This window comes from Rhododendron vialii, chromosome 11a, assembly GCF_030253575.1.
Source record: "Rhododendron vialii isolate Sample 1 chromosome 11a, ASM3025357v1".
NCBI lineage: Eukaryota > Viridiplantae > Streptophyta > Magnoliopsida > Ericales > Ericaceae > Rhododendron > Rhododendron vialii.
In genome coordinates, this window is record NC_080567.1 from 2,093,232 (window position 1) to 2,117,078 (window position 23,847).

The window sequence follows — 23,847 nt, forward strand, 5'->3', positions numbered from 1 at the left end:
ACGATAAGTACGTAAATAAAGATAACCTACTTTATACTTGAGTAAGTAAATAAATAGGAAGTAAGTAAGGATTTCCTTACTTTCTAACATACGGTTCTATACGTAGAGTTAGGGAACAAGGGGTTCTACTTTATACGTAGGGAAGTGAGTAGAGGTATTCTACTTATACGTTCCAACATACGGTTCTACGTTATACGTTGAGTTAGTGGACGAGGGACTCTACTTATACGTAGGGAAGTGAGTAGAGGTATTCGACCTTACTTCTTGGCGGTAGGGCGGCTACGGAAGGTTAGTCGGCGGTCGGAAAGTACGTCGGTGGTCGGGCGGAGTAACTTCCTACGGTGGTCTCCGGTAGCTTCGAAAGAGAATGGTTTCTCTCGAAACTTCTACTTGACTATTACTACTACTACTTTTGGATCGAAGGGGTGGTCGAGTGGCCGTTTAGTGGCGGCTTTGGATGAGTTTCTTGAAGAACACAAGAAGAACTCAAGAACAAAGGAAGAACAAAAGAAAGAACAAGAATTTCTAGAGATAAGTTGGAGCAATGAGAAGGTGTGAGTTGAATGGCAAACATGGGGTGCTATTTATAGGCAAAATTCTTGGCTCTTCCTCTCTCTCTATGGCCGGCCCTCTCTCTCTCTATATCTCCCATGGATTTTGCTCCATTAAGTCATCAAATCACCTCACATGACAAGCCATGCCTTGTCCAATCCAAATCTTAGGTGTAAGGCTATGTAATCAACTAAGATCTTAGGCTTTTTAGGTGAATCTAGGTAATTATAATCTAGGTTTAGCTTGTAGTCAAGGTCTAAGGCTAATAAAGGCTAGGATTGTGTCATAATAGTCCATCATAGGTTGTCATTAGGCATAAAAAGACTAAGGCCTAATAAGGTAGCTTGCAAGGCTAGGTTTAGTCCTTGGATTGGACTATGGGAGATTTGTTGCAAGGAAAGGAGACAAGGGGTACAAGATTTGGGTACTAAACAAATCATAAGTACAATGGAGAGTTATGTTTGGTTAGGAGAAAGATTCTCCAAGGATGAACAAAGATCAAGGAAAGATCAAGCATGGTACAACCAACCTTCCTTTCTCCTTCCTCCTCTCTCTCTCTCTCTCTCTCTCTCTCTCTCTCTCTCTCTCTCTCTCTCTCTAGTACACACACACACATAAATACATATATATATATAAATATATAAATATATGCAAGAAAGAATAAAAAAGGTACAAAGTACAAGATTAAAGAAATCCAATTTTAGGCACATGTTGATTTAAACAAATAAACTAGTGTACTCTAGGAAGATCAACTCCCCAATAAATAAATTCAATTGGGTACAAAACCCCAATACAAAATAATAAAAAGGTACTTAGGAGAATATTAGGCCTTAAAGGCTACTAAGGCTAATAAGTACTTTAATAACAAAATATGGGTACTTCATCACATGGGCAATAAGGAAAAAATGACTAGTTTAATAAGCCCATGTACTTGGTGAAAGAATAACTCTATTACCCAATGGATAATAAATACCCTAACTTTTATTATCCAATGGACAATAATAACTAGGGAACTTTTATAGTAAAATAATCAAGGAGTACTTTTAAGCATGTGACAAAAGCCCTATATTAAATATAGGTGTGGTACCAAGTACCCCAATTAAATAAAAAGACTAGGATTCTTTCTATTAAAATAATAATAAAGTACAAGTCAAATCAACTTTATTGGAAGGTTCCCTAGTCATATCGGTACTTTATTTGGTCAAAAGACTCTATTATCCAAGGGTCACTAACTTCCCTAACGGTTATTACCCAATGGTTAATAATTTCCCTTGCGGTTAATAACCATTGGACAAAAGAGTACAAGTACCTTTTATTTTAAAATATGAATTTTGAAAGACTACATGTACTTTCATAATAAAAAATTTATTATCCAATGGACAAAAATTACCCTTGTGGTTATTATCCAATGGATAATGGAGGGGTGGGAGAATCCCCAATAAACAAAGAATAAATGTACTTTGCACACCATTAAAATACTATATCCTTGTACTTATCAAAATATTTTAAAAGAAAGCCTATTGTCCAATGGATAAAAATTACCCTAACCATTATGGACCAATGGGTAAAAGCAAAAGGTTCAAAAGTTTCAAAAGGTCCAAAAGGTTCATCTAGTAACTAGGTAAGTCAGTTGCTTGGTTCCTCCAAGTAGTCGGTTGGAAACTAACTAAATTGGTCACGTAGGGTTTCTAGTCGAGAGTTTAACCAATGACCAAAAAAATCTAACTACGATGGAAATTAATAAGCAATCGTATAGCCACACAAGAGAAAAATAAGTAATTTAAATAAAATTCAAATATTTAACGAAATTTTTATTCACCAAAAATCAGGGTCGTTACAATACAGGACCAGATCTGGACTGCATGCTGGGAGGCATGTCTGACCAAGGTAGGGGTTGCTGAGGATTCACCCCTCTGGGTTGACAATGATCTGCCGAGCACCCTTTCTCAGAACATTCAAGAACCAGCAGGACATCCGGAGGACGACATCGAACAGCAAATTGAGGAATTTGCTAATGCTGAAGAAGACACACCCACAGGCGTGCACCCTGCTCAATCTCCTGCTCGGGCTTTGACCCTTGACCCCATAAACTTGGAAGAGAGTGTAGTTGAAGATGGTGCTGATACTGAGATCAACACTAACACTCCAGAGGTCCAGAATGTGGACTAAGCTGGTAAGTATATAAACTGTTGCCGGTCCTGCGTGACCATAAGCATATCTTGGCCCTGTGAGGCATCGGTACAATCAAATACTTTGTTTAACACAGGTACTCGGCCCTTCGTGGCATAACCTTATGTTTTGTTTCGGCTATCCTTGTGTTTGCATCTGTTCGGATGCAAATAGTTTTAATCTTTAAGTATTTCATACTTTGATCATTTAATCATATATATTGCCTGTTTGCATAAGTATTTCATACTTTTAGCAAATCTTACAAACATGATTATTTGTACTGAATCTAAGTTTCTCGTACTCAGATTCATTCTCTTCTCAGTGTCTCGTACTGTTTGTCCATACAAGTGTTTTCATACTTGAATTAAGTTTCACGTACTTTAAACAAGGCATACAAGTGTGCTCATACTTGTTTACGTACTTAGAAAATCACACAAGTGTTTCATACTTGTGTTTAGGTGTCACGTACTTAACTGTTTGAAAATCACACAAGTGTTTCATACTTGTGTTCGTTGTTAAGTTTCACGTACTTAGAACATCACACAAGTGTTTCGTACTTGCGTTCTCACAAGTGTTTCGTGCGTTGTGTATTAAGTTTCATGTACTTTTAAATGTATACCCTGCTCCCCAATATGAATGAGGGAAACTAATCTCGTAGTTCGTATTTAAAACAAATACCAAGATTCCAACAGTTATACTAAAAAAGTGACTTCATTCATAATCTGTAAAACTCAAGAGGGCGTATACGTACCCCGTGCAACGAGAACAACAAAACTTAGAACAAGAGAGTTTTATTCGTAACCCTCACACAATCACGATGTGCATAAAGAAAAATTTATTCATATAAAAAACTTTCTCAGATTATGGACATTCCAAGGTCTTGGCACTGGGTTCCCATCCAAGTCTGCCAATCTATAGGCCCCTATACCAACAACCTCGGTAACTCGATAGGGGCCTTCCCAATTGACCCCCAACTTGCCTTCATTGGCCACCTTGGTGTTGCCAAGCACTTTTCGTAGTACGAGGTCCCCAACACCAAACTCTCGAGGGTGAACATGCTTGTTATAGCTCTTCATCAGCTGCTCTTGGTAGGAAGCCAGATGGACCAATGCCCTTTCTCTCCTCTCCTCGGCGAGATCAAGCTCAATTTCAAGAGCCTTGTCATTACCTCCACTATCTACCAACGCGGTCCTATTGGTCGGCAGACCAACTTTCAGAGGTATAACAGCCTCTGTTCCATAGGCCAATGAATAGGGGGTCTCTCCCGTAAACCTCCTAGGCGTTGTTCGGTGAGCCCACAACACTAAGGGTAACTCGTCTGGCCACTTCCCTTTGGCTTTATCCAACCTCTTCTTGATCCCATCAAGGATAGTTTTATTAGACGCCTCCGCTTGCCCATTACTCTGAGGGTAGGCTGGGGTGGAATAATAATTTCGTATTCCATATTGAGCACAAAAAGCCTTGAATTTCTTCTGAAATTGGGATCCATTGTCTGTGATCAATGAGTAAGGGACCCCAAAGCGAGTGATGATGCTTTTCCACACGAACCTTTCTATCATAGGTTCAGTAATTTTGGCCAGTGGTTCTGCCTCAATCCACTTAGTAAAATAGTCAGTTGCCACAACCAGGAATTTTCGATTCCCAGTTGCTTTGTGTAGTGGACCCACGATGTCCATCCCCCATTGGGCAAACGGCCAGGGACTTGTCAAAGGCACCAGATCCTCAGCGGGTGTCCGAATCATTGGTGAGAATTTTTGACATTTCTCACAAATCTTCACATACACCTTTGCATCTTCTTGCATGTGTGGCCACCAGTAGCCTTGAGTAATTGCTCGGTGGGCAATGGATCTCCCTCCAGCATGGCTCCCACATGTTCCCTCGTGGATTTCATGGAGAAACTTTTGCACCATCTCGGGATGTACACATAGTAAATATGGGCCTGTAAAGGATTTCCTGTACAACTTACCCTCTGGAGATAGCCAAAACCTGGCAGATTTGACCCTTATCTTGTGGGCCTCCTTTTTGTCAGAAGGGAGTATCTCGTCTCGTAAGAACTCCATGATTGGATCCATCCAACTTGGTCCTTGGTTCACGTCCAAGACTAAGTCTTCACTCCTCCCAATGCTCGGCTTATTCAGATATTCGACTGACACCTTTCTTTTGAACTCGGTTGGTATAGCTGTAGCCAACCAAGCTAAAGAATCTGCATGAGCATTCTGTCCAGAACTAATCTGCTCAATATATACCCTCTCGAAGGTATCAAGCAAGTCCTTGGCTACCTGTACGTAAGCCAACATCTTTTCATTTCGAGTTTCATACTCGCCGGACAGCTGATTCACCACAAGCTGGGAATCACAATATACCCTAACCCGTTCTGCTTTAAGGGTTTTTGCACTCCTCAATCCAGCCAGGAGTGCCTCATATTCAGCTACATTATTCATTGCACTGAATTCAAGTCGAACAGATCGTTCAATCAGAATTCCTTGAAGAGGAAACAGGACTACCCCAATTCCAGAACCAGTATTACATGCTGATCCATCAACGAATAGCTTCCACTCCGTGGGATCCTGTTCGGCTGAAGGTTGATCTTTCATGAATGATGTCTTAGTCACCTGTTCCTTTCTCGTAGGAGGTAGGGGAGCCACAGTGGGTGAAAATTCTGCCACAAAATCAGCCAACACTTGGCCTTTGATTGCTGTGCGTGGCTGATATTCGAGATCATACTGGCTTAACTCCACGGACCAAGTTGAGATCCTTCCCGAAAAGTCTGCCTTTCGTAGCAACGATTTTAATGGAAACTCAATATAAACCACAACCTTATGGCTTTGGAAGTAGTGTGGCAATTTCCTTGTGGCTGTCCTAAGTGCCAGGACAAGTTTTTCTAAAGGCAAATATCTCGTCTCTGCATCCAACAATGTCTTGCTAACATAATAAATAGGGATTTGTTCGGTCCCTAAATCCCTCAACAGGACTGCACTTACTGCATGCTCGGAAACAGCTAAGTACAGAATTAAAGACTCACCTGGCTGTGGAGTTGACAACAGTGGGGGCTCGGCCAGGTACTTCTTCAGGTCCTGGAAAGCTTGCTCACATTCTACTCCCCATTCAAATCCCTTGCTCTTTTTCAATAGCTGAAAAAAGGGTCTGCACTTGTCGCTTGACCTGCTGATGAATCTGTTAAGTGCCGCTACCATTCCAGTCAGCCTCTGGACTTCCTTGGTAGTTTTGGGACTCTGTAGTCTCTGCAAGGCATCAATCTGATCGGGATTTGCCTCTATCCCTCTCATGGTTACCAAATGGCCCAGGAACTTTCCTGAACCAACTTCAAACGCACACTTCGAGGCGTTGAGTTTTAGTTTATACTTCCTTAGGATTTCGAATACTTCTTTTAAATCAGTAATATGCCCTCCTTTTTTTCGACTCTTTACCACCATATCATCTATGTAAACTTCCAAAGTTTTCCCAATGAGCTTTTTGAACATAATGGTTGCAAGTCTTTGGTATGTAGCCCCAGCATTCTTCAGCCCAAACGGCATGACACTGTAGTAGTATAACCCTCGTGGTGTGATGAACGAAGTCTTCTCTTGATCAGGTTCAAACATAGCAATCTGATGATATCCTCGATATGCATCGAGAAAACTCATTCACTCGTAACCAGAGGTTGCATCAACCAATTGGTCAATCCTGGGCAAAGGAAAACTATCCTTAGGGCACGCTTTGTTTAGGTCTGTGAAGTCCACACAGACACGCCACTTCCCATTCTTCTTCTTTACCATGACAGTGTTGGATAACCACTCTGGGTAATAGACTTCTCGTATTGCTTTGGCCTCCAGTAAACGATCGACCTCCTCAATCACTGCATCTACATGCTGCACGGCTGCTCTTCGTTTTTTCTGAATGATTGGCTTGTGCTGAGGGTCAATGTTTAAATGATGACAGATCACATCTGCACCCACCCTGGGCATTTCCTCTGGCACCCATGCAAAAACATCAATATACTCCTTTAGAAATCTTATCGATTCAGCCTTTTCGTCTGCTGGTAGTGATTCCCCAATTAAAAAATATCTTTCAGGATCAGTCTCATTGATCTGAATCTTCTCCAGGCCTTCAACCATTTTTTCAGCCGGCCTTCTTCCAACATCCTCGATGGTTGGTTGATCAGGTATTTCTAATGTATGAACAGGGTGGACCTTTGGGGCAGTTTTGATAATGGAAATCAAACACTATTGTGCCACCTTCTGGTTGCCTTTAAGTATCTCAATCCCATTTGAACCTGGGAATTTCACCATCTGGTGATAAGTCGAGGAGACTGCTCTCATCTTGTGCAACCATGTCCTCCCTATAATCGCGTTATAGGAAGAAGGAACATCGAACACTAGGAAATCTGTTCTCAACACCATTGACCCAGCCCGAACAGGTAACGTTACCTTCCCTAGGGGCCAAACTGCTCCTGCACCGAACCCAATGAGAGGTGTTGTAGACTGTTCTAAGTCTGTTTGGGCCAGCCCCAGCTTCTTGAATGCATCATAGTACAATACCTCTGTACAACTCCCCGAGTCCACTAGAATTCTCTCGATGTCATACTCTCCAACTCGTAGGGTTACGACCAATGCATCGTTGTGGGGTATTTGGACCTCCCCCAAGTCATCGTCAGTGAATGCTATTCTCTCGTTGCACACATCATTCTCTCGTCCTCTCTTATTTCCCAAACGCATCACATGCTGATCGTGTCTGACTTGCCTTTGCAACAGCCTCACCTCATTCCTCGTATAAGGTGTAGCCAACCCATGTATCATATGGATCACACCTTTAGGGTTTTGTTCGTAACCCAGTTCCATAGCTTTCCCTTTTTCCTTTGGATCCTCTTGGATAAATTCCTTGAGATAGCCCCGAGAGACCAAATCATCAAGGTGCCTTTTGTACATTTCACAATCCTCGGTCATGTGGCCCCAATCTTTGTGGTAACTACAGTGCTGATTCGTAGCACGTTTTGCATCCTTGTCTCTGCCTAGACTTGGGGGCCACTTGAAATATGGCTGATTCTTTATTCGATAAAGAATCCTGTATATTGGTTCCTTCCAAACCGTAATGATAGAAAAGAAAGCTTTTGGGTCAGGAGCTTGCTTATCTTTGTACGGCTCTTCTTAGCCTGCCCATATTCCCTTCTCTCTCTATAAGTCTTGGGCTCTGGCTTATCCACCTTTTTGGCAGGTGCTGTTGGCTGTTCGGCAACCGTTCTGCCATCCTCACGGAGTATGTCATCCTCCATTCTGGCATGTTGCTCAATCCGTTCCATTAATTTAGCCAAGGTGGCTACCGGATGTTTATTCAATGAGCGGCGCAGCTCTCCCCGAACAGGCAAACCAGTCTTGAAGGTTACAATTGCGTACTCCTCACTGCAACTTTCAATCTCGTTGAAAGTCTCCCAGTACTTCTTTGCATAATCCCTGATCTGCTCGTTCTCCTCCTGTTTCATGGTGGAAAGACTCTCAAAGGTCTTAGGGGCCTTTCTGCTAGTTAGGAACCGAGCAGTGAATTCCTCGGCCAACTGCCTCCATCCTCGTATGGATCGCGGGCCTAGTTTATGAAACCAGGATAAAGCCACCTTGCCAAGACTGGAGGGAAACATCTTGCACAAGATGGAATCATCCCCTTCATGCATAAACATAGCCTGTTGATAATGCTGTATGTGAGCCACGGGATCCATATTTGTCTCGTAAAGTACGAACGCACCATGCTTCACTCTGCTCGGCAACCTCGCTTCTTGTAGCCTCTTTGTAAAGGGGGAGGCAGCAATATTACTCAGGGCCTTGCGTGCTCCTTCTCGTGCAGTCACTGTCCCATCCTCTTGCTCTTTTGACTTGTGGGCCGAAGCTTTGACCCAATCAGCATCAGGTCTCTCGTACCTATCTCGATGATGTTTTCTTGTTTCCTCTTCCTCGGGAGTAGAACTTCGGTCTCTGCTCCTCCTTTTTCGTGAAGAAGCCCTTCTCTCAGGTGTTCGGCTTCTACTTCTTCTTCCCCTTTTTCGTGGAGAAGCCTCGTGATGCCCTATAACAGGACTTCTGCTCCTTCTTCTACGTGAATGAGTCTGCTTATGAACCACCAGAGCCCGTCCGTCTCTCTGGGAATTCCTTCGAGAGAGTCCAGAATCTTCTGGGTGCTCTCGTACCTGCTGCAGCTCCGTATCTCGTACTCTCGTTTTCTAATTAAACAAGCATACTCCTCGATTTCTCTTCTCTTTTTATCAAGGACATCATCATCATTGTGTATACTCTTCGAACGAGTAATTGACTCCTCTCTTCGATGAGACCTACTCCTTCTTGTGGAGCCAGTAGCTGTTTTGTCTCCTTTTTCTTTGGAGTTATCTCTATCATGTCTTCCAGTGGGCTTTCTCGGAGCGCCTGGTGGGGATTTATCCTTTCCCCCACCCAACTGGTCCTTTGGACTAAACAGAGTGACTGGATTTTCTTCCGTCATGATTACTTTTTCAGAAAAGTTTGTTCTTTCCCACAGACGGCGCCAATTGTAGGGGGATGAAAACAATTGATGCTTTTTGATCAACTGGTTTGCAACGGCTTTCTCGTGCCTCTTCACCGGAACCCTAATTCGTCGTCGAAACCCTAATCTGCAAAATAGACAGGGGGTGAGCGCACCTCTGCCTCTCGTGGCAAAAGCCCTCCGATGCCAAAGTTAGTATCACGTACTAGCAGTTAAACCCTAATTATCAGTAGGAAAGCAAGAATGCAAAGTATTGCGTACCTTTTACCTCTAGGTTTACCTCTTATTTATAGATTTGCGTATGCTTGCTGGCCAAGCATCCGTGTTGCCCTAGGATTCCTAACTCATATAGGAATCCCAGGATATCAAGGATTCTCGTTTCCTTTATTAGTTCATTACCTTAATCCTTGTAGGACTCTTTTCCATAACAAGCCGAACATCCCATACTCATTGGGTATCTTTATCAGATCCTATATTCTCGGGATCTTATTCCTTAACGGAATACTATTGTTTCTGGACTCTTCCAGAATGTTCCTTATGCTCCAATACTTGACTGAAGTTCTTTCTTTTGTTCGGCCATCTCGTTGCCGAACAGACGGCTTGGACCATTGACTTCTCATGTCACTGGTCCATCTTGCCGAACATTTGTTTAGCATGATGATTGTCCTGCCTATATTCAAACTATGGTCCCACATACCATTTGCATTGCTTTTTAACCCGTGATCCCTCATATCACGTGCTTGGTTCTTTGCTTCATCTGTTCGGCTGTTTATAACCGAACAGTCTGCTTTGGACCATCTATTTCACATGTAACTTGGCCCTTAGTTTGCCGAACAGACTGCATGGATCAATGACTTCTCATATCATTGGTCCATATTGCTGTTCACTATATTGCCCGGCGGTAAGTCCTGTCATACTTACCACGTGCTCCCGAATATCACGTGTTCGGCAACTAAATGTATGGGTTCGGGAATACCTCCCTACAACACACAAGTGCATAATCCTAGAATCATGCATGCTATTGATTAAAATGTTAAGCCCCAATAAGGATTATTAAACCATATTAGTGCATGATAAGTGCAAAACCTGAAATTATATCACATGCTAATGAATGAATATTGCCCTAGCTTTGAATTTAGCCAAGAATTAAGAAAACTATTGAATCAATCCTGGTTAGGGCTTCTTCGAATATGGCTTCATTCTTGTCCGAGTAGGGAGTAGAAAAACGAAGTCATTAATAAGGATCAAGGAGTACCCAATAGCTATTAGGAAAAATAGAGAAAAATGACACATAGAAAACGATTGAGAAGAGACAGGTGCATAGAAAAAGAATTTAGAGAGATACGATTGAGAAAAATGAACTAACCTGAAATGAACAAAAGTCTAGAATCACAACAGATCCATCCAAACCAGTTCGCACAACAATGATTGAGAAAATTTCAAAGGCGTTTGTGAGGATCCAAGGTTTTTCGCCCAATATTTCAGAAAACGAATGACTTCATCAGCTAAGTCTGTCGATCCCTGGTCTTCAAGCCCTCCGCCAGTGACGAAAACCTCAACGGCACAAGTGGCTTCGGAGGATTCGTCGAGAAGGTCGGTTCCAGCATTCAAAACTCGAGAATCGGAAGCCCCATCCCCTGGTGGAGGGTTCGAAAATTTCAGAGGTGTCCAAGGGTTTCCGCCCAATATATTTAGGTCGAAACGCTGTAGTCTGTAGACGAGGTTTAAATGAAAATGCTATAAATTCCTTCCGTGTTTTTGAAACGCTGTTGTTGGTCCTTGTAGTTTAAGGAATGCTATTGTTGGTCCTTTATTATAGCATTCTTAAAAGAACGCTATTGAATTATGCTATTAAAAGTGATATGTGTTGTAGTGTGATTGGTTTGGCAAACGGTTAGTGAACTGTCTAAGTTGTGCTATAAAAACCAGCAGTCGTGATGATTTATTCTTCATTCCATAATCAGTTTTCAAATTGTGATGGCGAACAACGAGCAAATTTCAGAGTTGTGCCAGGAGCTGCAAAGCCTAAAGGCGGCCATTGATAGGCTGTCTTCAAAAATGGAGACCATGGCGGAATCAATTTCTGTCATGGAGAATACGGTCCGCATGGTGCTGATAGCCAACTGGGACCAGTTGGAGGCTTTTCGAGGGCAACCGGCTTCGCCAATTCCTTCCCTTCCGAGGGAGGGAGGTAGTAGTTAGGTTGCAACTTTGTAGGTTTTACCCACAAAGTTTTTATGTAAAAATTTATCCATACCCCTTGGGGTGTGGATTTATTAATAAAATTTTGAATAATTTTATTCTTCTGCTTGCTTTTTTCAATATCATGCGTATAGGAAAATTGAACAATCGTCCCTCGTGGGGAGTTTTATTGGCCACATGGGCTAACAAAGAGAACACATGGTCCTAATGAAAACAACTTTGTTGCTAAAGTTTTATTGAAAACAAAAAGTCTCCTAAAAACAGGTATAAATTTCCTAAAAACAGAAATAAACTTCCATTGCAAGTACCTACTTGTAATACTTCTTGAGATGCTCAGTGTTCCATGAATTTGGCAGCTCTTTTCCCCTTAAGATTGCAAGCCTGTATGCACCAGCCTTGACATGATGCAAGACCTGATAGGGTCCTTCCCAATTTGGGCCAAGCTTGCCCACCTTCTTTCCAGTTGGGTTAACTTTCCTTAGGACTAGGTCACCAGTTTGAAAATCTCTTGGCCTAACCTGGGCTTCATGGTACTTGACCATTCTTTGCTGGTACACGGCTATTTTGGCAATTGCTATTTCTCTTGTTTCTTCCAAGAGATCTAGCTCAGCCCTGAGATCTTCCTGGTTTTCTTGGTGATCTGTGCTTGCGGTCCTGTAATTGAGGAGTTCAATTTCAATGGAAACTACTGCTTCAGCCCCAAATGCAAGGGAGTATGGAGTTTTTCCAGTTGCAGTTCGAGGTGTTATCCGATATGCCCATAGCACATTATAAAGCTCATCTGGCCAAGCTCCTTTGGCCTCTCGCAGCCTCTTCTTAATCCCCTTTTTGATGGTTCGATTCGTGACTTCCACTTGCCCATTAGCTTTCGGGTGAGCTTTAGACGCATAATGTACATGTATTCCCTTGGAAATACAGTATGCTTTGAACTGAGCATTGTCAAATTGCTTTCCTCGGTCTGTGACTATAACTCGTGGTAATCCAAATCGGCTAATAATTAACTTCCATAAGAAGTCAATTGTAAACACTGCTGTGATTGTGGCCAGTGCCTTAGCTTCGACCCACTTCGTAAAGTAATCTACAGCTATAATGGCATGCTGGACCTGGCTTGCTGCCATAGGAAGTGGGCCAATCAAGTCTACTTCCCATTGGGTGAATGGCCAAGGTCCTTTCATTGGAGTTAAGACCGTGGGTGATCCATGAATGATATTTGCAAAGCGTTGGCACTACTCACATTTTTGGACCATAGAGTTGCATTCCTTTTGCATGCTTGGCCAGTAGTATCCTAATCTAAGGAGTTTGTAGGCTAGCATGTGGGAACTTCTTCCATAGCCCGTCCAGATTCTGCCATGGTCAGACGTCCAAGATATGGTAATGAGAAGCTCCTTCTGTATAGCACATCTCCCATCATCAAGTATTTTGTAGCTCTGATCTTGAGCTGCCTAGCTTTGACCTTATCGTCTGGTAGTGTCTCGTTTGTTTTGTAGTCAACTATGTGACCTATCCATGAGTTGCTGTAGTCAATAGCTTGTACCTGCACGTCCGGGGCAAAGATACTTGGTAACTCCAAATATCATACCGGTGTATTCCGTGGAATAGCGTCTTCTTTGGCCGTGGCTAGCTTCGCCAAATGATCAGCTTCAATGTTCTCCTCCCTTGGGATTCTGACAATGTTAAATCTTTGCAGCTTTGCAACTTGAGTCTTCACTTTATCCAAGTACTTTTGCATTACCTCTTCTTTCACAGTATATTCTCCTAGGACTTGTCGTACTACCAACTGTGAATCACTTTTGGCTAACACGTGGTTAGCACCAATGGCCTTGGCTAGCTCCAATCCAACCACAAGAGCTTCGTATTCAGCCTCGTTGTTGGTTGCTTTGAACTCTAATCTAAGCGTGTAGCTCAGGCATTGTCCTTTTGGAGATGTTAAAATTAATCTAGCTCCTCTTGTTTCTCTGGTTGTCTATCCATCAACTTGAAAGATCGAAGGTTTAGGTTCTTCTTTAGGGAGCTCTTCTGGTTCTGGATATGTGTATTCTACGAGAAAATCTGCAAGCACGTGCGCTTTGATGGCAATCCGAGGTTTGTACTCTATATCGAACTCACCAAGCTCTATTGACCATTGAATTAACCGGCCTGATGTCTCTGGGCAATGGAGAATTCTTCGAAGTGGTTGCTCTGTCAGTACTTTGATAGAGTGAGCCTGAAAATATGGCCGTAGCCTCTTGGCTGCTATCACCATTGCAATGGCTATCTTTTTAGCTCTGGGATACCTCAGCTCGGCTCCTCGCAACGCTCTGCTAGTTTAGTACACCAAGAGCTGCTTCCCTTGCTCCTCCCTTATCAAAACTGCGCTAACAGCATGGGGGGAGACAATAAGGTACAAGAATAGGTCTTTTCCATCTTGGGTTCTGCTAAGTAATGGTGGGGATGTCAAATACCCCTTCAGTTGATTGAAAGCTATTTCCTCTGTGGTAGTCCACTCAAACGCCTTTTTCAAAACCTTCAAGGATGTTTGACACTTATTAGTCGCTCGTGAGATAAATATGCTTAATGCTGCGACGCGCCCCATTAGCTTCTGGACCTCTTTGATGTTTCGAGGTGAGCACATGGTGAGGATGGCCTGGATCTTTTTAGGGTTTGCTTCAATGCCCCTTTGGGACACCATGAAGCCTAAAAACTTCCCTGATCTCCTTTGTGCATTTGGATTTGATTATATCCTAAAAATACATCCATGAAGCTGAGGAGCTCGTGCCCAGTAGTAGAGATACCAAGGAGTCAATCCTTGGCAAAGGAAAGCTATCCTTTGGACATGCTTTATTGAGGTCAATGAAGTCTACACACATCCTCCACTTGCCATTGGATTTTTTTACCATAACCACGTTGGCTAGCCAATCGGGGTAGAGAACTTCGCGGATGGATCTTGCTTGTACGAGTTTGTCTACCTCGTTGGCTGCAACTTCATTTCGTTCTGGAGCAAAGGTCTTCTTCTTTTGCTTAACTGGGCGCATTGTGGGATCCACGTTCAGTTTGTGGGAGGTCTATCCCTGGGATATCGTCGTGGGACCATGCAAAGACATCTTTGTTCTTTCTTAGGAATTATAGTAGCTCTGTTCTTGCTACCGTGCTCAATCCTATTCCCATCCTTACTATCTTGCCCGGCTGCCCTGGTTCTAGGAGCTCTTCCATGAGCTCTTCCACGGGCTCTCCATGTTGGAGCTTCTCCTCATCTCATGTGTTGAGGCTCTCTACATTCATGGTGATGTTAGCTCCTCTGAGTGAGGTGACGTAACACTCTCGTGCTGCTTTTTGATCTCCTCTGACGCAAGGAACTCCCTCTGGTGTTGGGAACTTGATCAACAAATGATATGTGGAGATTATTGCCCCGATCTTATTCAGAGTTGCTCTCCCCAGTATTGCATTGTATGCTGAGGGACAGTCGACTACTATGAAGTCTATTATTTGTGTGATCTGACTTCCCTCTCCTCTTATAGTAATTGGTAGGGCTATTTGACAAGCTGGATAAACGAGCGTACCTGCAAATCCAACTAATGGTGATGTCATAGGCCTTAACCTTTCTCGTCCAATTTTTAGTTGGTCATATGCATGGAGGTAGAGGATGTCAGCTGAGCTTCCACTATCTATTAATACCTTTCTCGTAAGGTAGTTTGCCACGACAATGGTGATAATGAGAGAGTCATCATGAGGGATTTGAACTCCCTTGATGTCCTCTTCTGAGAAAATAATGGGTATTTCCTCCTTTTTTTGGAATTTGCTTGGGCGGCCAACCGTGTTGACCTCCAAATGTTCTTCTGTTCTCAGTTTCCTTAGGTGAGCTTTTCTGGCATTGCTAGACTCTACACCTCCAACAAATCCTCCGTGAATGACCTTGATCTCTCCAACGGGACCTGACTGGGGCATCGTGCCATCTCTACCTTGTTTGCTTGTATCTTCCCTCCTGGATTGTTTCTGATACTTCTTCGTTACAAAACGTTGAAGTCTCTCTCTTTGGATCAAATCCTCGATCTGCTGCTTTAGGTCAATGCATTCATCTGTGTTATGACCATGGTCTTTGTGGAACCGATAGTATTTATCCTTAGCTCTCCTATTAGGATCAGTCCTTAACTTTTCGAGCCACTTGAGGTCTGGATCATCCTGTAGGTTGCTAAGGATTTGCTCTGCCACATCTATGAGTAGAGTGAACTGCTTGTATCGGCCTTGGGGCGGTCCTCCTGCTCCTCCCCGCTTTGGGGATGATCTTGAATCCACCTTTTTTTTCTTTGGTTCACCTCTCATCTTACGGGTTGATTCTCTTCTCTTCTTATCAGGTGGAGGAAATTTGCCAACCTGTGATGGTCCTGCTTGGGGATCAAAGCCATCACGTGTACCTCTTGCGTAGACAACTTCCTCTGCATTCATGTGTTTCTGAGCTTTGAGCATAAGCTCTGCCAGAGTTTTGGGTGGTTCTTGAGACAAGAGGTATAGAAACTGTCCAAAGTACAGTCCGGCTATATATGCAGTTATGCTTACACTATCGTCGGCTTCATCTATCTGAACCACCTCTTTGTTGAACCTGGTGGTGTATTCTCTTAGTGACTCCCATCTCTCTTGTTTTACTGGTAGGAGATGTGTTGCTAGTTTGCTGTAGCGTTGGCCAGCAATGAAGTAGCTTACAAAGCTTGTGCTAAGCTCTTTGAAGCTACGTATACTCCCAGGAGGGAGTTTATTAAACCACGCTCGGGCACTCCCCTTGAGAGTTACTGGGAATGCCCTGCACATGACTTCGTCTAGTATTGCTTGCAAATGCATCAGAGATTTGTACGTTTCCAAATGATCCAATCGGTCCGTGGAGCCATTGAACGTTTCCAACTGGGGCATTTTAAATTTCCTTGGAAGAGGAAGCCCCATGACTTCAGGTGTAAAAGGTGAATCTGTATTATGCACCAACTCTAGGCGAATCTAACTTTTACTCCCCAGGTCCGTATTTTTTGTAGTGCTGAGCTCTTTAGGTCTATCCTACTTATCAATAACCATTGTGATAATATTTCGACAGTAAATACTGCCCCTAATTTCTTTCACAATCCATCAACCATACTCAATATATTTCTTAGTGTCTAGATTGTCCCTTATAAAGAAGTTCACATCAGAAAAATAATGTCTCAAAGGTATAAAGTCAACAAACAAGTATCAGTCTTTAACTTTGATATCACGTGTCTATCGGTATTCAATTCCATTGAAATATAACAATCTATTTCCCATATCTTGTATAAGAGTTTCTATTTCGGATATTCGACGTGAAGTTGCGGTGGCTAGTCACCCTTCCAACCGAATATCCAAAGGTAGATTGTCAAAGTTTAATAAAAACATGTTTCATTTATGTCATATACATTCATCTTTACTGCTCAATACTTCACTCGAAATAAAATTTCCACATGCATCATGAATTAGAGCTTAACAATTCACTTAGAACATTACGTGTTCATCTCTATGTAATAATTTTTCATATTTCCCATTCTCATACCAAATGCCCTCAAGGTATGTCACCAATTAAATCAACATGTTAAAGAGATCAAGTAATATATCTACGAGCTTAGTAGAAAAACTGTAACGCCCCGAATTTTGAGAACGTTAGATAAATATTTTTATTGAAAACTTAAATAGAGTCTGGCTCATTATTACAACATAATTCTCACAAGAGTACATTTATTCAACAAAGGGAGGGAAACTAGGGTTCCTATCTACTGCTCTACCTGCTCCTCTTTCCTAGCCAGCTCCTTGGCTCCGAAAGCCTCCAAGGTATAGAGCTCACCAAGCTCATCTGCAAAGTCTGACACATTATACCGGTGTTGCCCCCAGTATAATATGTCAAGGTTACAATAGTAACACCGTGAGCTACAAAAGCTCATAAGAAGAATCCCACACCCGGTAACCCATAATTTCTAATAACAGGACATAGTAGCAGCATACTATAGCAGGTAAATAATCCGCGTTAACATGTCAATAACACATGTGCATTCAACAATTTCCAATTCAGAGATTAACAATAACACATGCACATTCACAATTTAACTGGCGTCAGTGTCCGGGTAATCAGAGTTTCTACTACGCAACATTTTTGTAGACCGTGTCATCATTTTCGCTTTTCATTTTCCAAATCAACATTTCCAAAATCGTTTTTACACACCCAATCTCGACTCGGCCGTTCCGGGCTCCCGAGTATTCTCACAATGGTTTCGTCGTCCCGGGTTCCCATTGGCAAACAATTTGCATTGTCTTCTCTCCGCGGATAACCAAGCCACACACCCAACCTCGGTTCCTTCATTCCAGGCTCCCGAGTATCCTCACAATGGTTCTACCGACCCGGGTTCCCATAGGCGTGCACACACACACACACAATGGGCTACTAAGTCTGGCCACATTGTTGTTTAAAAAATATTTCCTTTTTAAAACACTTGTTTTCATTATCAACACCAAAATCGTTTTTACACACACAACCTTGGTTCCGCCATTCCGGGCTTCCGAGTATGCTCACTATGGTTCCGCTGTCCCGGGTTCCCATTGGTGCACACGCACACACACACAATGGGGCCAAAATCGTTTTTACACACCCAACCTCGGTTCTGCTATTCCGGTCTCCCGAGTATCCTCACAATGGTTCCGCTGTTCCGGGTTCCCATTGGGACACAATTTGCATTGGCTCCTCTCCGCGGATAACCAAGTCACGCACCCAAACTCGGTTCCGCCGTTTCGGGCTACTGAGTATCCCCACAATGGTTCTGCCGTCCCGGGTTCCCATAGGCACGCATGCATACACACACACACACAATGGGCTACTAAGTCTGGCTACATTGTTGTTTAAAAAACATTTCCTTTTTAAAACACTTCCTTTCACTGTCAACACCAAAATCGTTTTTACACATCCAACCTTGGTTCCGCCATTCCAGGCTTTCGAGTATCCTCACAATGGTTCCGCCATCCCGAGTTTCAGTTGGCACATACACACAATGGGGCCAAAATCATTTTTACACACCCAACCTCGGTTCTGCCGTTCCGGTCTCCTGAGTATCCTAACAATGGTTCCGCAGTCCCGGGTTCCCATTGACACACAATTTGCAATGGCTCCTCTCCTTGGATAACCAAGTCACGCACCCAACCTTGGTTCCGCCGTCCCGAGTTCCCATAGGCGCGCGCACGCGCACACACACACAATGGGCTACTAAGTCTTGCCACATTGTGGTTTAAAAAACATTTCCTTTTTAAAACACTTCCCTTCATTATCAACACCAAAATCGTTTTTACACATCCAACCTTGGTTCCGCCGTTCCGGTCTTTCGAGTATCCACACAATGGTTCCGCCATCTCGGGTTCCCATTGGCACATACACACAATGGGGCCAAAATCATTTTTACACACCCAACCTTGGTTCCGCCGTTTTGGTCTCCTGAGTATCCTCACAATGGTTCCGCCGTCCCGGGTTCCCATTGGCACGCGCACACACACACACAATGGGCTACTAAGTCTGGCCACATTGTTGTTTAAAAAACATTTCCTTTTTAAAACACGTCTTTTCATTATCAACACCAAAATTGTTTTTACACACCCAAGCTTGGTTCCGTCTTTCCGGGCTTCTGAGTATCCTCACAGTGGTTCCGCCGTCCCGGGTTCCCATTGGCGCGCGCGCACACACACACTATGGGGCCAAAATCGTTTTTACACACCCAACCTCGGTTCCGCCATTCCGGTCTCCCGAGTATCCTCACAATGTTTCCGCTGTTTCGGGTTCCCATTGGCACACAATTTGCATTGGCTCCTCTCCGCAGATAACCAAGTCACGCACCCAACCTCGGTTCAGCCGTTTTGGGCTCCTGAGTATCCTCACAATGGTTCTGCTGTCCCGGGTTCCCATAGGGGCGCGCGCATACACACACACACACAATGGGCTACTAAGTCTGGCCACATTGTGGTTTAAAAAACATTTCCTTTTTAAAACACTTCCTTTCATTGTCAACACCAAAATCGTTTTCACACATCCAACGTTGGCTCCGCCATTCTGGGCTTTCGAGTATCCACACAATGGTTCCGCCATCTCGGGTTCCCATTGGCACATACACTTAATGGGGCCCAAATCATTTTCACACACCCAACCTCGGTTCCGCCGTTCTGGTCTCCTGAGTATCCTCACAATGGTTCCGTCGTCCCGGGTTCCCATAGGTGCACACACACAAACACACAATGGGCTACTAAGTCTGGCCACATTGTTGTTTAAAAAACATTTCCTTTTTAAAACACGTCTTTTCATTATCAACACCAAAATTGTTTTTACACACCCAACCTTGGTTCCGTCTTTCAGGGCTTCCGAGTATCCTCACAGTGGTTCCGCCGTCCCGGGTTACCATTGGCGCGCACACACACACACACACAATGGGGCCAAAATCGTTTTTACACACCCAACCTCGGTTTCGCCATTCCGGACTCCCGAGTATCCTCACAATGGTTCCGCTTTTTCGGGTTCCCATTGGCACACAATTTGCATTGGCTCCTCTCCGCAGATAACCAAGTCACGCACCCAACCTCGGTTCTGCTGTTTTGGGCTCCTGAGTATCCTCACAATGGTTCTGCTGTCCCGGGTTCCCATAGGCGCGCGCGCATACACACACACACACAATGGGCTACTAAGTCTTGCCACATTGTGGTTTAAAAAACATTTCCTTTTTAAAACACTTCCTTTCATTGTCAACACCAAAATCGTTTTTACACATCCAACCTTGGTTCCGCCATTCCGAGCTTTCGCGTATCCACACAATGGTTCCGCCATCTCGAGTTCCCATTGGGACATACACACAATGGGGCCAAAATCATTTTTACACACCCAACCTCGGTTCCGCCGTTTTGGTCTCCTGAGTATCCTAACAATGGTTCCGCCGTCCCGGGTTCCCATTGGCACACAATTTGCATTGTCTTCTCTCTGCGGTTAACCAAGCCACACACCCAAACTCGGTTCCTTGCTTCCGGGCTCCCGAGTATCCTCACAATGGTTCTGTCGTCCCGGGTTACCATAAGCGCGCGCACACACACACATAATGGGCTACTAAGTCTGGCCACATTGTTGTTTAAAAAACAATTCCTTTTTAAAACACTTCCTTTCATTGTCAACACCAAAATCGTTTTTACACATCCAACTTTGGTTCCGCCATTCCGGGCTTTCGAGTATCCACACAATGGTTCCGCCATCTCGGGTTCCCATTGGCACATACACACAATGGGGCAAAAATCGTTTTTACACACCCAACCTCGATTCGGCCGTTCTGGTCTCCTGAGTATCCTCACAATGGTTCCGCCGTCCCTGGTTCCCATAGGCGTGCACACACACACACACAATGGGCTACTAAGTCTGGCAACATGTTGTTTAAAAAACATTTCCTTTTTAAAACACGTCTTTTCATTATCAACCCCAAAATTGTTTTTACACACCCAACCTTGGTTCCGTCATTCCGTGCTTCCGAGTATCCTCACAATGGTTTCGCCGTTCCAGGTTCCCATTGGCGCGCACACACACACACACAATGGGGCCAAAATCATTTTTACACACCCAACCTCGGTTCCGCCATTCCGGCCTCCCGAGTATCCTCACAATGGTTCTGCTGTTCCGGGTTCCCATTGGCACACAATTTGCATTGGTTCCTCTCCGCGGATAACCAAGTCACGCACCCAACCTCGGTTCTGCCGTTTTGGGCTCCTGAGTATCCTCACAATGGTTATGCTGTCCCAGGTTCCCATAGGCGCACGCGCACGTGCATACACACACACACACAATGGGCTACTAAGTCTGGCAACATTGTGGTTTAAAAAACATTTCCTTTTTAAAACACTTCCTTTCATTGTCAACACCAAACTCGTTTTTACACATCCAACCTTGGTTCCGCCATTCCGGACTTTCGAGTGTCCTCACAATGGTTCCGCCATCCCGGGTTTCCATTGGCACATACACACAATGGGGCCAAAATCGTTTTTACACACCCAACCTCGGTTCCGGCGTTCCGGTCTCCTGAGTATCCTCACAATGGTTCCGCAGTCCCGAGTTCCCATTGACACACAATTTGCAATGGCTCCTCTCCTTGGATAACCAAGTCACGCACCCAACCTTGGTTCCGCCATCTCGAGTTCCCATAGGTGCGTGCGCGCACACACACACACAATGGGCTACTAAGTCTGGCCACATTGTGGTTCAAAAAACATTTCCTTTTCAAACACTTCCTTTCATTGTCAACACCAAAATCGTTTTTACACATCCAACCTTGGTTCCGCCATTCCGGGCTTTTGAGTGTCCTCACAATCGTTCCGCCATCCCGGGTTTCCATTGGCACATACACACAATGGGGCCAAAATCGTTTTTACACTCCCAACCTTGGTTCCGCCATTCCGGTCTCCTGAGTATCCTCACAATGGTTCCGCAGTCCCAGGTTCCCATTGTCACACAATTTTCAATGGCTCCTCTCCTTGGATAACCAAGTCACGCACCCAACCTTGGTTCCGCCATCTCGAGTTCCCATAGGTGCGTGCGCGCACACACACACACAATGGGCTACTAAGTCTGGCCACATTGTGGTTCAAAAAACATTTCCTTTTCAAACACTTCCTTTCATTGTCAACACCAAAATCGTTTTTACACATCCAACCTTGGTTCCGCCATTCCGGGCTTTTGAGTGTCCTCACAATCGTTCCGCCATCCCGGGTTTCCATTGGCACATACACACAATGGGGCCAAAATCGTTTTTACACTCCCAACCTTGGTTCCGCCATTCCGGTCTCCTGAGTATCCTCACAATGGTTCCGCAGTCCCAGGTTCCCATTGTCACACAATTTGCAATGGCTCCTCTCCTTGGATAACCAAGTCACGCACCCAACCTTGGTTACGCCGTCCCGAGTTCCCATAGACGCGCGCGCGCACATACACACACAATAGGCTACTAAGTCTGGCCACATTGTTGTTTAAAAAACATTTCCTTTTTAAAACACTTCCTGTCATTGTCAACACCAAAATCATTTTCACCCATCCAACCTTGGTTCCGCCATTCCGGGCTTTCGAGTATACTCACAATGGTTCTGCCATCCCGTGTTCCCATTGGCACATACACACAATGGGGCCAAAATCATTTTTACACACCCAACCTCGGTTTCGCCGTTCCGGTCTCCTTAGTATCCTCACAATGGTTCCGCTGTCCCGGGTTCCCATTGGCACACAATTTGCATTGGCTCCTCTCCTTGGATAACCAAGTCACGCACCCAACCTTGGTTCCGTTGTTCTGGGCTCCCGAGTATCCTCACAATGGTTTCGTCGTTCCGAGTTCCCATAGGCGGGCGCGCGCACACACACACACACAATGGGCTACTAAGTCTGGCCACATTGTGGTTTAAAAAACATTTCCTTGTTAAAACACATCTTTTCATTATCAACACCAAAATCATTTTTACACACCCAACCTCGGTTCTGCCGTTCCAGTCTCCCGAGTATCCTCACAATGGTTCCGTCGTCCCGGGTTCCCATTCGCACACAATTTGCATTGGCTCCTCTCCGCGAATAACCAAGTCACACACCCTACCTCGGTTCCGCCGTTATGGGCACCCGAGTATCCCCACAATGGTTCCGCCGTCCCGGGTTCCCATAGGCGCACACACACACACACACAATGGGCTACTAAGTTCGGCCACATTGTGGTTTCAAAAACTTTTTCTTTTTAAAACACGTCTTTTCATTATCAACACCAAAATCGTTTTTACACACTGAACCTCGGTTCCGCCATTCCGGGCTCCCGAGTACCCTCACTATGGCTCCGCCATCCTGGGTTCCCATTGGCGTGCGCGCGCGCACACACACACAATGGATTACAACGTCTGGCCACAATGTGGTTTCAAAAATATTTCCTTTTTAAAACATGTCTTTTTATTACCGACACCTTACGCGTCATGTTTCTAGACTTCCTTGATTTTCATGTCTCGTTTTCATGCAAGGACTCCGAAGTCAGACATTTCAAATAAGAACACTATATACAATGTCTCGTAAACATGCATCATTAATTGTAATCTTGAAACTAAACTAGAATAATTAAAATAACAAGATGCTCCAACTCTATGGTATTTTTTCATGCTTAATCCATCGACTAGTCTATAAATTCAACAAGCTATGCACATAACTCAAAACCACATATACTTTCTGGAATAAAGTCGAGATATTCATCATGATCATATTTCATTTTGAAATTTTAGTAAAAAAAGTTTGCTAGCTATTTGTAGTACTTTAACTTAACATGCATTTTTAAACACACAAAAAAATATAACTAAAATTTTTACTAGAGAAAGTAGTAGAAATATTCTACATGATCATATTTCATTTCAATATTTTAGTAAAACAAGTTTGCTAGCTAT

At 43.9% G+C, this 23,847-nt stretch overlaps 2 protein-coding genes and 1 long non-coding RNA gene across 3 annotated transcripts in view; all 3 read right to left on the reverse strand.

Annotated features, from left to right (window-relative positions):
• The window catches only part of LOC131308115 (uncharacterized), a 28,133-nt gene extending 17,065 nt beyond the window's left edge, over nucleotides 1–11,068 (reverse strand). The window contains exon 1 of the long non-coding RNA XR_009194315.1: nucleotides 10,589–11,068. This is a non-coding gene — a long non-coding RNA (uncharacterized LOC131308115). The remainder of the gene's footprint in view (nucleotides 1–10,588) is intronic.
• Nucleotides 11,069–11,732: 664 nt separating this feature from the next.
• On the reverse strand, nucleotides 11,733–12,542 carry LOC131308533 (uncharacterized). Its single transcript, XM_058335470.1, has one exon. It carries the CDS (start codon nucleotides 12,540–12,542, stop codon nucleotides 11,733–11,735), a length of 810 nt encoding a protein of 269 aa, XP_058191453.1.
• Nucleotides 12,543–15,437: 2,895 nt separating this feature from the next.
• On the reverse strand, nucleotides 15,438–16,332 carry LOC131308534 (uncharacterized). The gene is made up of 2 exons (XM_058335471.1): nucleotides 15,506–16,332; nucleotides 15,438–15,453 (listed from the first exon to the last, which is right to left on the reverse strand). The coding sequence occupies exons 1-2, from the start codon at nucleotides 16,330–16,332 to the stop codon at nucleotides 15,438–15,440; spliced, it is 843 nt and encodes a 280-aa protein (XP_058191454.1).
• Nucleotides 16,333–23,847: the final 7,515 nt, after the last annotated feature.

Bases quoted from the DNA above. Each gene is read 5' to 3' on its own strand.
- LOC131308533 (XM_058335470.1), bottom strand. From the start codon at position 12,542: ATGGCAGCAAGCCAGGTCCAGCATGCCATTATAGCTGTAGATTACTTT.
- LOC131308534 (XM_058335471.1), bottom strand. From the start codon at position 16,332: ATGGGGCTTCCTCTTCCAAGGAAATTTAAAATGCCCCAGTTGGAAACG.